This window comes from Pimephales promelas, chromosome 10, assembly GCF_988280905.1.
Source record: "Pimephales promelas chromosome 10, fPimPro1.hap1.1, whole genome shotgun sequence".
Classification (NCBI taxonomy): domain Eukaryota; kingdom Metazoa; phylum Chordata; class Actinopteri; order Cypriniformes; family Leuciscidae; genus Pimephales; species Pimephales promelas.
Genome location: NC_142778.1, coordinates 34,159,646 through 34,176,765, shown reverse-complemented (window position 1 = coordinate 34,176,765; position 17,120 = coordinate 34,159,646). Strand labels below are relative to the sequence as shown.

Here is a 17,120-nt window from a genome sequence, read left to right as displayed (position 1 = left end):
CGGATTTACAGTCACAATGAAACACTGAGGGTGTGAAATGTATGCGGCCACAGAAGTGCTCTTGCACACCGCATGGGGATTAAAGCTCTTATACAATCCTGACATTAACACACACATTGACGCATTACTAAACTGGCAAAACCCCTTCAGATACTGGTCCTCTTTCATCTTCAGGGACCGAACTGAAACTGAACTACAGGGTTATCTATGTAAGTGTCATTTCCTCCAGCAGGAGACGTTAATGCACCATTAATGCCACTGAACTGACGTGCGTTTCTGCTCTAGAGGGCGCTGGTGTCCCTTTTTCTGTTCTAAATCGTGGGTGGGTAAATGTGTGTGTGTCTGGGAAAGAGAGTCTGTCTGGAGAGATGGGGGTCAGATATATTTTGCAAGTACAATTGTGTCGAACGCACATCTGAGAAGGAAAGTGCTTCAATAGCACAGAGAGTCTGACAGTGAAAGCCAGCTTTCCTCCCTTTCGTGGCCCTCAGGGTAACACGAGTGATCATTTCTCCCAGACTGATGTGTCACAAAAAGTGTCTAGGAAACTGCACCGTCTAGGATTGATTGGCTCTCTCTTTGTTCAGAAAAACACGAGGTAACCAGATTTCGACTGGAGGGTGTTTAAAAAGGATGAATTTGTCCCCATGTTTTGAGAAGGAATAATCAGGAAGAAAATAGTACAGACTGGGGCTAGTTGTCACACTTTTCCCTTTATTTTTGATAGTTATTGCTAAAGGAGGAACAGTAAAAAGATATATGTTAACCTTCAGTGACAACATGGCCCCAATTTGAGGAATATTGTTAGACTATATGAGGTAAGTTGTCACAATAAAGGCTTGAAAGAGCTACATTTAAAAATTAAAATTCAGGTTAGTGAACAAATTAGACACATACAGTAAGTTAAAGGAGTAGTTCACTTTAAAAAAAACTTTTGCTGATAATTTACTCACCCCCATGTCATCTAAGATGTCCATGTCTTTCTTTCTTCAGTCGAAAAAAATTCAGGTTTTTGATGAAAACATTCCAGGATTTTCTCCATATATTGGACTTCAATGGGAACCAAACGGTTCAAGGCCAAAATGAGAGTTTCAGTGCAGTTTCAAAGGGCTTTAAACGACACCAGACGATGAATAAGGGTCTTATCTAGTGATACGATCAGTCATTTAAAAATAATAATAAAAAAGTTTAAGTTTTATAAGCACAAATGCTCGCCTTGCTCTGTTCTGTGATGAGCGTTCGTGATTCTCCTGTTCGAACTTGTTCATCAAAATGAACAAATCTTTTTTCGAGTCATGACTCGAAGGGTCCTAGATAAGACCCTTATTCATCGTCTGGTGTCGTTTAAAGCACTTTGAAGGGGCACTGAAACTCTCATTTGGACCTTTAACCGTTTGGTTCCCAATGAAGTCCATTATATGGAAAAAATAAAATTTTTTTTAAAAGTCACCATGAAACAGAAGCGGTGACAGTTTTTTCTTCCCTATTGTGATGTATATCTGGGTAAAAAAGGCTAACAAGAAATAATGAAAGGTGGGATTTGATTTTGGATGGTCGTGGTTTGCTATTGGTGGATCTCATGTGAGTGACAGGTTGCCCCGCCCTCGCGCCGAAAAACATCAGAAAAGAGTGGCAGGGGGAAGTCATTTTATTAAAAATTCTGATGTCACGTGAATTAAAAAATGATGTGCATGGATAAATCATTTAAAATAAATAATGCAATTTTCCATTGAGAAATAAGAACTGTTCACTTTATAAAGTTCATGGTAACTTTATAAAAATAGTATTAAAGTATACAAATGTAAAGTCATCACTCATTAAAAGGATGGTTTACCTAAATTTTGTCATCACAAATTTTTCACAAAAAACAAAAGCACCACTGCACCAACAACAACAACAACAAACAACAAAAACACAGCTTTGGAATGACATGAGCAAATGATAACATAACTTTCACTTTTCAGTGATCTATCCTTTTAAAATACTCGTTTTAAACCTTTTTTAAAATACTAAGGAATGATAATTATGACATTTCATGCAAAGCTCCACAGAAATGATTTTCCCACCTTCAGATTAACATTTCCTCTCATAGGTTTGTTATTTAATGTCTAATCTAATTGTGGGTTCTTAAAGACAATACCATTACGAAACCTCATCTTTTAATTAGCCAATTACAGAAATGCTTAAGGTGAATAACTGCATTGTTGGTACACACCGTTTCACGGAAAGTAGATTTGCCTTCTGGGTTTCAGCATGATAATCTGATGAGATGTAATAATGAGTCTCCTACTGCAATTTCCCTCGATGATATTGGTCAAAGTTTCAAAACTTCACATCGCCGTGAGGAAAACTTTCTGAATTTTGCAGAGAGTAATGGCCTTATCTTGAATGCTTTCATTTATTAGCATTACAAAGTCATCAACTGAAGAAGCCCGGAGAAGCAGAATAATTACTGCCGAACCTGAAGGCCACACACACTCATCAGTGCTTAATTACGTACATCTTGTTCCAGGTTGGACCTCTTTTTGCCTTCAGATTTTCCCATGCCAAAATGGTGCTGGAGATCTTTCATTTGGAAAACTTGCCACTTTTTATAAAACCTTTGGGCTTTCCAATTTTTTCCTCGATATCTACAGTTGCGCAACTACATCAAATATTATTTGAGTTTCAGGATCTGCTTTTATTTTTTCCCAAATTGTTAGTCTATATGGGGTAAGTTGTCACAATGGATCATTGTCTTTGAGCAAAATGTAAACAGTAAAACAATACAAAACACAAAATGTAACGTATAGAATAAGCTAATTAAGCATGCTGTCAACTAGCCCCAGTCTCCCTCATAAACTTATTGAACATGATATACACAAAAAAATGTGACTGAGAACCAAAATGACATATCATAGTTTTGATCAAAATGTATTCCTGCACTGTTCAGCTATCATCTTCTTCCTTTTCTGGCTTGAAAAACACTTTTCACAGCTTCTGTAATATGAAAGACAAATGCTGTCTCTCTGTTTCACTTAAACGCTCCATTTTAGTCAACCAGTCAGTCGGGCGTCTTTGTCTGCTGGATGTTTATCTCCCCTATGGCAACTGTGCGTTTCACAATATGCCACAACAGACTCTTGATTTCATGCCTGTGTCCTTCAAATAGCTCCTGCTCTCAGCTTATTTTCACCATAATCATTTCTGTGGCCAAATACAGGAAATTGTACGAAATTAGGAGTGCTAATGCATCACCTGGCTTGTGCATTTCTCAATCTTAGGCCATGTTTGTTGTTAATACAGGCATTTATGTATTTACCCTAAAAGTAAAACATGTTCCATCAACCCATTACTATACAGTAGAATTTGATCAGAAGATTTGTTTATTAATAATATATAATGTAGAATGCTAGATCTAACTATTGGTAGCTGATGGAAATGAATGCACTCCTCAGGGGTAATTTGGAGATGGTCCTCACTGCAGAACATGAAATCCACGGGTGAGCAGCCGCATCCAGATCCAACTCCTCCCACTTTACATATACCTAAACCTACCCATCTCCATCCCCTGGGCCCTAAACCTACCCATTTCCACCCCCTAATCCCTAAACCCACCCCTAAACCTACCCATCTCCACCCCCTGATCCCTAAACCCACCCCTAAACCTACCCAGCTCCACCCCCTGATCCCTAAACCCACCCCTAAACCTACCCATCTCCACCCCCTGATCCCTAAACCCACTCCTAAACATACCCATCTCCACCCCCTGATACCTAAACCCACCCCTAAACCTACCCATCTCCACCCCCTGATCCCTAAACCCACTCCTAAACCTACCCAGCTCCACCCCCTGATCCCTAAACCCACCCCTAAACCTACCCATCTCCACCCCCTGATCCCTAAACCCACCCCTAAACCTACCCAGCTCCACCCCCTGATCCCTAAACCCACCCCTAATCCTACCCAGCTCCACCCCCTGATCCCTAAACCCACTCCTAAACCTACCCATCTCCACCACCTGATCCCTAAACCCACCCCTAAACCTACCCAGCTCCACCCCCTGATCCCTAAACCCACCCCTAAACCTACCCAGCTCCACCCCCTGATCCCTAAACCCACCCCTAATCCTACCCAGCTCCACCCCCTGATACCTAAACCAACCCCTAAACCTACCTAGCTCCACCCCCTGATCCCTAAACCCACCCCTAAACCTACCCAGCTCCACCCCCTGATCCCTAAACCCACCCCTAAACCTACCCATCTCCACCCCCTGATCCCTAAACCCACCCCTAAACCTACCCAGCTCCACCCCTGATCCCTAAACCCACCCCTAAACCTACCCATCTCCACCCCCTGATACCTAAACCCACCCCTTAACCTACCCATCTCCACCCCCTGATCCCTAAACCCACCCCTAAACCTACCCATCTCCACCCCCTAATCCCTAAACCCACCCCTAAACCTACCCATCTCCACCCCCTGATCCCTAAACCCACCCCTAAACCTACCCATCTCCACCCCCTAATCCCTAAACCCACCCCTAAACCTACCCATCTCCACCCTCTGATCCCTAAACCCACCCCTAAACCTACCCATCTCCACCCCCTGAAACCTAAACCCACCCCTAAACCTACCCATCTCCACCCCCTGATCCCTAAACCCACCCCTAAACCTACCCATCTCCACCCCCTGAAACCTAAACCCACCCCTAAACCTACCCATCTCCACCCCCTGATACCTTAACCCACTCCTAAACCTACCCATCTCCACCCCCTGATCCCTAAACCCACCCCTAAACCTACCCATCTCCACCCCCTGATACCTTAACCCACTCCTAAACCTACCCATCTCCACCCCCTGATCCCTAAACCCACCCCTAAACCTACCAAGCTCCACCCCCTGATCCCTAAACCCACCCCTAAACCTACCCATCTCCACCCCCTGATCCCTAAACCCACCCCTAAACCTACCAAGCTCCACCCCTCAGATCTGGATCCGACTCCGCCCCCTGGATCTCGTGTATTGCAATGAGGTGCTACTGGTATTTGGAGAGAGAGAGAGATGTGTGTGAACAACCCGATTTTACTTACGTACGTATTTTACGAGGTGGCTAATTCGTACAAACTGATACAACCTCACTTGTACGAATTCGTAAGATTTTTGCTAAATTGTACATATTTTACGAATTGTCCAGTTCGTATCAATTCGAACTAATGACCTATCCCTGACCCCGCCCCAAAACCTGCCAATCACTGGGGTTTAGACAAATCATACGATTTCATTCGACCTCACTCATTTTCCTCACTCATTCAAATTCGTACGAATTGGTCGTGAGATAGCGTTGGTGTGAATTACCTGCGTCTGTGCACGACTCTCTACTAGCAATGAAGCGGTGAGTTTAATTACTTCAAAAACAGAGATGTTACAAACTCCTTGCTGAGTAAAATAATGTAGCGATTCAGAAGCAAAGTTAATTTATTAATAAATGTCACAGGGCAGCCTTGACAAGTTTCTATGCTCCTGTTTCTGTGTGTGTGCGGCGCGATCCAGCCGAACAGAGTCAAATATTCAGACAGACCATGTTATAAATAAATATAACTTTCATACCTTGATAACTCCTGCTGTGTAGCTGGTGATACAGCCGTGATCATCCTCCGCAATGATGCTGGAAATAGACAACATCATAAGAAAAAAAGCAATAGCCTTGTACAATCTGTGCCACCAATTCAGTTGTCGGAAAAGCTTCCCCTGTCTATTCACAACTCTGATATAAGGTATACTGCAGATATTTTTTTGAAGCTCTATTGTTGTACGATCGCATTTTGCACTTACAGTATAAGTAAACAATTATAGGGTCATCTGCTGCTTGTCTTTACCAGATGTGTTTCCTTTTATTCTTAAAACTCTTAAGATCTCATGGATGGATATCATTTGCTATTCAATGCTAAGATGTACATGAACACTTTTCGCAAAAAATAACACAACTATGTCCAGAAATCAATTTCAATAGTACATGGGTTTAAGTTGCCATTTAATGATCCGCTAATAAATATTGTAAAAAACTAAAACTAAATTTTGATTTCAATGGGCCTTTAAAAGATGTCAGATCGCAGTGTTTATACTGATGAGTTACTGTGGCTGACACTAAAAATAGAACAGCTTCTTGACCATCGTTGGGCGTATGAGGATAAATCACATTTCTCTCTCACAACAACTGGCCTTTTTGTAGAAATATTGCTGTTCACTAGGCAGACGCTCTCCCAGCAGACTAATTGCAATAACTGGAATCTGCTGTATGGGTTATGCAGACTGAATCAATCCTGAGAGAGTTAAATATGAAATATTGGTCCTTTTAAACATTTCCTTTCTTCACTAAGCTGTTTCGATGGGAATTGATGGAGACAAAAAAACTACCAAAGTAACATTATAAAACATGATCATTAACAAAAACCCGTAATTTTTTATTACATACAATGAATGATATCGGTTTACAGAGCTAATTGCCACCATGTTTATCTCTGCAGGTCATTCGTCCTTTCAGTGGCATTTTCTGTTGCTGTTGTTTTCACTGCAGCACTGAGCTCACTGTTGTTGTGCAATTGGATTATTTACACTCATGAACCCCAACACAAACTGCGACTCCATAATTGTTCATATCATAGCTAATTGCAAAAGAAAAGACGCTCTCTTTGCAGCAGTGCGGGTGCCAGCAACCTTTTAGACATGGAGTAGCTTCCCATCATTTATACACAGTGTTGTTTGGAGAGCAAAAAGCTACAAAAAAAGAGACCAAAAGTGCTTTAGCGCTACCCAGATGACCCACAGGTCAGCGGATCCATTAACTCGCACGAGCCATTGGAGCACAGGTCAGTTTTTGCCAGATTTATGGTTTGGTGGCTTAAAGTGAGGAATATTCCACACATTTGTTGCCACATGGAGAAAAAGCATCAGACGCATTTGAATTTGAATAACTCATGTGATTTATATCAGTAAGGGTCAGATTATCTTTCTAAAAAATCATTATGTTTTATGCAAAGACTGAGCTCCTTGTAATTCCTGCAGACCCATCTGTTGAACACCTCTCTACCTCACCCCTCTCCAAGTTTATACTCCCCTCCGCCAGTTAAAGGGATAGTTCACCCAAAAATAAAAATTCTGTGATTAATTACTCACTTTCATGTCATTGCAAACCCATGTCCACCATTTACCCAACTGAAAACGCTAGACGCTCTGCTGAAAACGCTTTGCTTTGGGCACTTGAGAGTGTTCTGGGAGCAACGTTTTGTTGCTATGATACAGAATATCTGCAGCGCAGTTTACTTGTAACTGATTTCGCAGATAATTTGTTTATTAATACTAAAAATGTATTTCTCATCCACGTTGTTCGGTTAGCTCTGTTGGTCGATGTCGTTGTGCATCAAGAATGTCGTGACAGTTGGTCAGTGTAGTATTAGCCCCGCCCCTCCCCTCCCCCACTGTGATTAAACAGTTGGGTAAAAAGTGACAGTGATGAGCGCTGCGTTTTATACAAAGTTGAACATTTTTTTGAACTCTCGGCGACCAAAAAACGGCGAGCACTCAGCATGAAAAAAACGCTCAGCACCTCGTTACGCTCTTAGCGTTTAAAAAACGCGGCGCTCCCATTGAAAAAAATTGAAAACATACGCCCGGTGCGTGGAAAAACGCTTTGGTGGACACACAGCCTAAAGGCCCGTACACACTGGGACAAATATCAGCACGCGCTATTCGTCCACACCCAAGCGATTTTCGCTGACGATGAGCTGAGTGAACATACAAATTCATTTCCTGACATTAGATGGCGCCAATTTGCTCTGCAATACCACTTCATATCAGTTTTCTTTTATTGAGATGTTTGTAGTCGCTGTCGCGTTTGTCATATATTGGTTCTAGCATCAACAAGAACAGCAGCTCTACATTCATCTTGCCTCGCACCTTCCTCATCTTATTTCTTCCCGGCTGTGTAGACGGCGACGCTACTTGGCATAGATCTTCTTCGCCGTTGCATACGTGTGCTCGGCAAGACCGGTTTGTGTTTGAGCGCCCCCAAGTTGTGTTTTACTGTAACTTGAGAAGCTCCAAACGCGTGAGCAAAAGCGCCAATCTCATTGGTCGGATATTTTTTGACGCAGCGCGTCAAACAAAAAAAACGAACCTGAGGCATTTTTTTTTTAAAATATGCTTTTACGCATGGCGTTTTACGCGTCGGTGTGCACACTCACATTGGCGTCCTTTGTTTAGTCACGAGGCATTAAACGTCGGCAAATAATGTGCGCGAAATTCGTCCGGGTGTGAACAGGCCTTAAGAATTTCTTTTATCTTCGGAACACAAATTACTTTTTTGATGAAATCTGAGTTTTCTGTCCCTCCATTGACAGCTACACAAACACCACTTTGACGCTTCAAAAAGTTCATAAAGAGATCGTAAAACTAATCCATTTGAATTGAGTGGTTTAGTCCAAATGTTCTGAAGGGACTTGATCTTTATATAATGAACAGATTGAATTTAGACTTTTCTTCACATTTGCTAGCATTATGCTAAGTCATGTAAGAAACATACTAGCAATGTGCTAATTCATGCTAGCAAACATGCTAAAACACACCATCAAACGTGTGCCAATTAAACTAGCACGTGTTAAATCATCCTAGCTAAATTTTTAACTCATATCAACAACATGCTAATTCGTGGTAGCTTTGTTGTAAATCATTCTAACGACATGCTAATCATACAAACAAGGTTTTAAAACATGTTAGCAATGTGTTATTCATGCAATCAACAGGTTAAAACATGCCAGCAACGTACTTAATCATGCAAGAAACAGGCTAGCAATGTGCTAATTTATTCAATTTTTGCCTTTAGCTTTCTTTTTCAAGCCAACATCAAATTTTGTTCACAAACTTTACTCATCTAGTTTTAACTTATAATCCTATCAATATTCAAATTAAAGGTGCAATACCTAAGATCTAGATGCCGCTAGAGGGCGCTACATTCAAAACAACAACAACGGCTTTGCTTGATGACGCCGTGGAGGAACGCGGAATGATGGGAACTGTTGTTTTCAACTCCACCGTGGATAAATCAGTCAGACGGGAATCGAAAATTAGTTGTCATGGATGAGGTAAAGTTCGATTTCTATAAACGTTGCGTTTAATGACATGCTTGTATTTCATTAAACTGAAATAACCGTGCAAGAAAAGTCAGGTTTAAAAGTAAATTAGTTATCACAGATGTTACTGTAGGAGTCACTGGACGAAGCTATGGTGGAGAGGGTTTGAAGGGGCAGGTCTCTCGCAAGGAGTTGACGTGGTTGGCCCTCCTTGGTAACTTTATAAAAATAAAAAATCAATTTAATGTCAGTTATCCCAACCTGCAAGAATTCATTTCCGGGAGGTATATTTCGATAACAAGATTGTGGGGGTGGGAGGGAATGTATGTTATGTATGTTATGCGCGCAGTATGTCTCGCTCTAACATTATATCCCGGGAGATTTGAACTAATTTGCGGGCATCAGGGAAACGCTATCAATATGCGGGAGATCCGGGAGACTTGGGATGTCTGCAATGTACATTTGACACATCTTTTCATGTCGTGTAAGTATTCAACCACAGCTACAGTTTCACAAAATTAACGTTAAGGGGGTCGCACACCGGACGAGAAGCTGCAGCGCCGTTGCACCACATAATTATTCGAACACATTATTATCTATAAGTGTACACATACCGGCGGCGCCATTCGGCGTCTGTCCGCGGCGCCCAGCAACGTTTCAGGACCGTGTTCAAAACCCTGCTGCGCCACAGAGCGCCATTTACATAGTTTTATATAAAATTGTAATTATTTTTGCCTCAAACCGATGCTAATGGATCCTGACTTTGCCCTATGCTGCAATATCTATGCATTTAGTTTTGCAGTCATTTACAGAAATCAGCTGCTTGAATGACAATTACTGATTATTATTAGATTTTTCACGTGAGATTCTCAATTCATTCTGTGAACGGATGATCTGAGGTAAAGTTTTCAGAATGCAGACTCAGCAACGATTGTATTTAATTGTACAGTACAATAACATAGAACAGACATTATCTTCATTTTCTGTCATTAAACATAACAATATTGCTGGCCATACACTGATGAGAAAGTGCGCGTCCGGTGTTCGATAACGTTACTGGAGTTGTCCTAAACGTGACGCGGCGCTTCTCGTCCGGTGTGCGACCCCCTTTACAGCCAACAGTTCACATTCCGAGAATAAATGAAAAGAATATATGTGCTCCATTCCATAACAAATGCGCGAAACAAGCTGTCGTTTGATAGACGCTAACGCACAACTACAACTACCGCATTTGTCCAGGACTACACGTAGTAAGAGCGGAAACCGAGGTAAGCGGATATGACGCGATTGACTCGCGACTCCCAGCTCACCCCTGCTGACACGTGCCGTTTCCTTGGTTAAAATCTCAATTTTCCCGCGATTTAAACATTGTTTGAAACATTTGGAATATTGTGAGTTATCATCTTTACTAAATATATAACACTGGCCTTGTGATTTTGGGATATTTTAATGCAAAAATCTTAGGTATTGCACCTTTAAATTGTAATACGTTTCCACAATATTATGGTTTTTAATAAATGCAGCCTTGGTGAATATAAGTCGAAAAACTAAGAATAACTTTCTTACCCCAAACTTTTGAACAGTATTGAATACATTCAACTATGTCTCACTTTACCCCTTCTTATGTGTTTGCCCTTTTGTGTGCCAAAGGTGGCACTCGTTTTTTAAGGTTTCCGACCCTTGTGCTAGCGTTAGCTGTTCCCGTGTGTGTTGCGGAAGTGGAAGATAGAGTGATATCTATGATATTTGTCGTCCTGTGGAATCAGCACGCTGTGTCTGAGGTGTGTTTGAGGCTGAGTGGTGTGAAGCTGTCCGTGCCGATTCTCGTCTGTGCTCATGTTCAGCCTTGCTGCTTTTCTCGGCGTCCTCTGACTGTAACACTCGGACATAATAGGGCAAAACCAGAGAGGGCGAAGTGACCTTATTGCGCCCAATGAGGGGAGACACGTGTGGCGGTGGACTAATGTCCCATATCTGGGTGAGAACGAGCATGTGCATGAGTTTAACTACGTATGACTGAAAACAAATTATAACTCTGGGAAAGACTAGACCACTTCACTGATTATAGCAATCCCTGACCATTTATAAAAGAGCCGCGTGGACAGTGACTAATAGCGGGGGAACACAGTAAACAGGTAATTTGCAAAGAAATGTGTACCGTAAAATATCATCTGTTGTGCAAGATCCACATGTTCATGTTTTTTCCGCTTCCTATATCCCGAGTTAACCTCCTCAAGCCAGATTTAGTCCTTGCAGTGTTTATTTTGTTTCCAAGGCAACAGGAGCTGACAAGTTCCCTATTGTGTGCAATGCTGTGCAGTGAACCCTACAAGGACAACACTTGGTTGTTTGAAATGCTGGGTATGTAACTTCCAATACTAATTATCACCACATCTTTACCTTAACGCCGCCTTCACACTGGCAGTGGAAATCAGCTCCGTAATACGCAATACGTTCCCAACGGACGTCGTACTACACAGTGAAAAGCGTCGGACGCGGGTAGAACGAAAATGGCGGAGAGATTAAAGTTTGATTCTGTCAGTTCTGTATGATCTCTCTGATGAGGGTTATGCTGCGTGAGGAAGGTTGCTCAGGACGTTGACATGTCAGGTCGGCTAAAAAATGTGATATAGTGGTCAATAGTTCAATGTCTACCTTCAATTTAATTGTATTAACTGCCCTTATAAACGTTAGAAAGTCATGAAAATAAAAAATGACGTAACAATTTATCGTTATAAAATCATTATTTATTTTATTAAAAGTTAATAATTCAGGTTTGTTTATCAGTACCATAGCAACGCTCAACTTCCGCTGGAATTGTCGGATAGGAACCGTCCGTAGCTTTTCGCACGAGTTCAAATTTTTGAACGCATCCGGATGACCAACGGACACGATTTTCTTCACACCGCACTCGGTCGGACCCGTTGCGGACCCATTCGCATGCGGTCTGCGAATCTCCATAGGAAATGAATGACTTCCGGTCGTTTCGCAGCCGCATCGGAGCTGATTTCAACTGCCAGTGTGAAGGCGGCGTAAGGATCTTTGTCTGTCACATTAGGCTCAGTTCAGTTTCTCTCTTGTATGAATAAAATATTCTCTGCTGTTGTGGTAAATTAATACTTAGCTATTAAAAGAGGGATCAATTGGTGAAACAACAGTTGCTAATCAGCCACATGCCAAGATGAAATTTTAATCGGGACAGAAACAATATTTATTCCGTTCTTCCCAAGAGCAAATAATCATGAATGCATTCACCATTAGGGCTGTTGACTCAAATATTAAAACAGTCTTTTTAGTAGATGACACCCGGCGCAAACACAACACTAGAATCTCAAGCTAGAACACACAGATTTTTTGATGAGACATCTGAAGTTGCAAAACACATCTAGTTAATTTTTTTTTTAAGTCAATTGCTTACATCACATGTTACAGGATAGCTTTGATCATTTCAAAGATCATTTTCTGCCAATAATGTTTTTTTTTTTTAGTCTGCAGCAAGCTGGAACTATAACTATTTGGAATTATAATGGCTAGTTCCAATCCTTGATTCTGATTGGTCAATAGCTGTGCTTTATCATGATAAAACCAAGGGGGTAATCCATCGACCGGAAGTTGAAGCCGGCCGGGTGCCGCCATTTTGTAGCAGAACTTCACTTGAGTTAGCATTTCTATTGACTCCCATTCATTTTGGCGTCACTTTGACAGCGAATAACTTTACATCTGAGGCGTTTGAAGACTCCATTTGTCCATTATTTATTTCTAAAGAAACACAATCTTGAAGCTTATGTTATGGCCACGTAGAAGCAATTTTTTTTTTTTTGAAAAGTAGGCTAATGATTGCGTCATACCCACGCGACTCTCTGTCGCACAGTAGAGAGATTACCAAATGGACAGGAGGAGAAAATCGCGAGCAATCGGAGAAACATGGAGACAAAATGACCAATCAGAATAACTAGCAAAAGTTTCTCCTGCTCCTAGCTCATGGACAGCTCCTACACACACTCTCCGCCTCTGCATGTTTGGGAAGGGAATGATTCAGATTTCTCATGCCACTGCCACTAGAAGACAGACGGGTCACTCACGTCACATCTACGTCGTCAAGCTCTGTTTGAGTCGGTTTGAGTCTGCACGTCAGGAACGGAAGTCCTAAAAAAAAAAATCGCTAAAAATGGGCTTCACTTGTCTCAATTGAGTCCCAATGAGATGGCTCTGTCCACTTCTTATACCGTCTATGGATAAAACATGGCTATGACCGCTTCACCCAGTCACTGAATCAACATTTTTTTTTACTGTTATGTTCATACAATATATTGATTTTAAAACCTAGACGCTAATCTGAAATCAGATCCAATTTATTTGTCGTTATCTGCAAAATCCATTATCCTTTGACCTCTGTCTCCTGTATCTGGGCTGCATTTGCTCCTTTTCTCCGAACAAAGTCACGTTAACATTCAACTGTACACATCATATCACTTTCCTAACTGATTGCGGGGGTCACGATGCTCCAGTGGAGCTGGAATGCACAACCGCATCTACCTTGATCTAATTACTAGGAGGTTTCTACAGGACCCATGCTAAGTCTTCATCTCTTATTCCTTTTCATAATGTTCCTTATTCAAAGAGCTTTTCATATTTGGTGTCATCATTCTGTACGTACCCGGCGTAGGAGGGAGATCTCCCTGCAATACTGTATGACATGAAAGAGAAAATGCCCTCTACAATCTCAAATTTATCAGAGCAGGTGTCGGCTTGATGTCATCACTCCCTGTATTGGCACTCACCATTAAACCAATCACCCTGCGTGCAGAGAAAAGAGAGTCAACTGATTCATTCGAAAAGAGTTGCTGAGTTTGGAGCCGCACACTAGCATCCCAACAGGAAAATAGCAACAGCGACGAGTTCCGGCGACAAAGTTACTTGCGCTTTGCTGCTTGCGTTTCAGATCGTTAAAATAGGGTTCAACCTCTCTGGATCCGCCATCAAATTAATAAATTTAATTATATCAAGTGCTGTGAGAAAAGTCTAGAAATCTCCTCCTTCAACATCCTCACACGCGATATATCCTAGCCAAGACTCTTCTTTATGAGTACAGATGTGACGTTAATGACTCAATATAGCCGAGACTCTTCTTTATGTGTACAGATGTGACGTGAGTGACTCAATATAGTTTATACTAGCCGAGACTCTTCTTTATGTGTACAGATGTGACGTTAATGACTCAATATAGCTTATACTAGCCGAGACTCTTCTTTATGTGTGCAGATGTGACGTTAATGACTCAATATAGCTTATACTAGACGAGACTCTTCTTTATGTGTACAGATGTGACGTTAATGACTCAATATAGCTTATACTAGCCGAGACTCTTCTTTATGTGTACAGATGTGACGTTAATGACTCAATATAGCTTATACTAGCCGAGACTCTTCTTTATGTGTACAGATGTGACGTTAATGACTCAATATAGCTTATACTAGCCGAGACTCCTTCTTTATGTGTACAGATGTGACGCAATATAGCTTATACTAGCCAAGACTCTTCTTTATGTGTACAGATGTGACGTTAATGACTCAATATAGCTTATACTAGCCGAGACTCTTCTTTATGTGTACAGATGTGACGTTAATGACTCAATATTAGCTTATACTAGACGAGACTCTTCTTTGTGTGTACAGATGTGACGTTAATGACTCAATATAGCTTATACTAGCCGAGACTCCTTCTTTATGTGTACAGATGTGACGCAATATAGCTTATACTAGCCAAGACTCTTCTTTATGTGTACAGATGTGACGTTAATGACTCAATATAGCTTATACTAGCCGAGACTCTTCTTTATGTGTACAGATGTGACGTTAATGACTCAATATTAGCTTATACTAGCCGAGGCTCTTCTTTATGTGTACAGATGTGATGTTAATGACTCAATATTAGCTTATACTAGACGAGACTCTTCTTTATGTGTACAGATGTGACGTTAATGACTCAATATAGCTTATACTAGCCGAGACTCCTTCTTTATGTGTACAGATGTGACGCAATATAGCTTATACTAGCCAAGACTCTTCTTTATGTGTACAGATGTGACGTTAATGACTCAATATAGCTTATACTAGACGAGACTAGGAAATCCACCAGTACCACTGGAATTAAAAACATTATTACAAGCTTACCATTTTGAATCGAGCTACGGCAAGCAGAGAGTTTAGAACACTGGCTGGTAATGCACTTGCTCAAAAATGTATTTTGGATGATTTTTAACCCCAAAAAGTTATGGACTGCAGCTTAAAGGGTTTGAATTAAAGTTTGGTGTGAATACATCTAAAAAAAGCACGTATAGTGGCTGATTATTATGGAGAACAAGGGTATTTGCTATTCAGAAACATACTTTGAAGACTAAAAAAAGACATATCAATCAAAATAAAGATATTTCTCTTCTTTGATGTTGTAAAATGGTCTCAAATGGATTCTTCTGACTTCTTGCCATGCATGCATTGCCCTCATCACAAGAGGGTTTATATGGCTATACTGAACTAAGATGGTGGTTTTTCATGTAATCCCTGCTGCTCAAAGTCCTCTCTCTGGAGACTCTACATCTATTGAATCCATTAGTGGCCTCTGCTTTCAACATCAAACTCCAAATCTCTGATTAAACCACTGTACGCCTCAACAGACTTTCATCTCAGTATGCTGCGGACTGACACTGAATGACAGAGCAGGCATCTCTGTCTCCCACAAATAGCAACAGAAGTCGACATATATCAGCAATCCATTCTTGCAAGATGCATTTTCAACATAGTCCATGCCAATACTCAAGGGTTCTTGCTAGAATAGGTTCTTCAACAATCTAAGGCTACATTTTTAATGGACTTTGAGGGATTCCACAGCAACTTTTACCACTCAATGACAATATTCATCAGAGCATGATTTTGATCCTCAGCATACTGTAGTTGTGCCATAGTGTCATAGTGCCATAGTAAATATATAATTTTGGTATAAAATTTTTTGGTATAAAATTTGGTAAAAAAAAATTATTTTTATTATTGTCATCTGTCTTGTCACTGTTATTCTGTCTGTTCTGTCACCAAGACAAATTCCTTGTATGTGAAAGGATACTAGGCAATAAAGATCTATAAGAAAGCTTCTCATCTGTGAGATATTATGACTTTATAAATTGAACAAACAAGAGATTCGGCTGCACACACTCAACACACAAAACAGTTATAATCAATGTATAATTTTTGAACCCGAATAAATTATCCACATTAGAAGATGAACTCCAGGCAACGCAAAACATCTCACTAAACAAAAACAGTGTAAAAATAACTGGCAAAATACAATCTTATTAATTATGTATGCCTCTATGCATGCAGGGAACAGTGCCATAAAGTCAAGTCAATTCTACTTAATTTTAAGCTTTTTTCTAAATACAACAAACTTACATGCTTGTAATAATGTACTGTAGAATATGCGTAACATTTTTATAGTTAAACTAAGTACAAAATGTTTTCTGCTGTGTTTGCTTTGCACCAAATCATGATCTTTTTGTACAGTATGGGTCCTAATGCCCTAATACGTAGGTCCTAATATGTAAAAAAGCCACTAACTTGTTGGTTTCATCAGTCTTCATCTCCTCTCAATGTTAGCGGGTGTGTGGAGGGCATTATTGTGCTCTTGGTCTGCCGTTGCATCATCCAGGTAAGCCCCTTTCACACAACGCGTTAATCCTGGGAAATTGCCGTAAAATTATTGAGCTCCTAAAAGATGCTAAACACAATAACCCTGTTAAGATTGCTTCGAGTGTGAAAAATGCGGTATATAATCTATTGTCATCAACATGTTTATGTGCAGATTGTGCTAGACACATTTCCATGGAAAATCGTAAAAACAAAGCCCTGCACTTATCACACATGCTCTTTTGGAGTGTGTATACCTCTTTGTTTTGGGACTTCATTAAACATGCCCCTTTTTAACAGTCCTCACTCTGTCGCTCTTCTTTCCTTCTGTCTCTTT

General features: G+C 40.7%; 1 protein-coding gene across 1 annotated transcript in view; it reads right to left on the bottom strand.

Moving 5' to 3' along the window:
- Positions 1-17,120, bottom strand: part of cep126 (centrosomal protein 126) — a 154,074-nt gene that overhangs the window by 18,409 nt on the left and 118,545 nt on the right. The window contains exon 4 of the mRNA XM_089116510.1: positions 5,590-5,647. Within this exon, the coding sequence (XP_088972636.1) occupies positions 5,590-5,647 (58 nt within the window). The remainder of the gene's footprint in view (positions 1-5,589; positions 5,648-17,120) is intronic.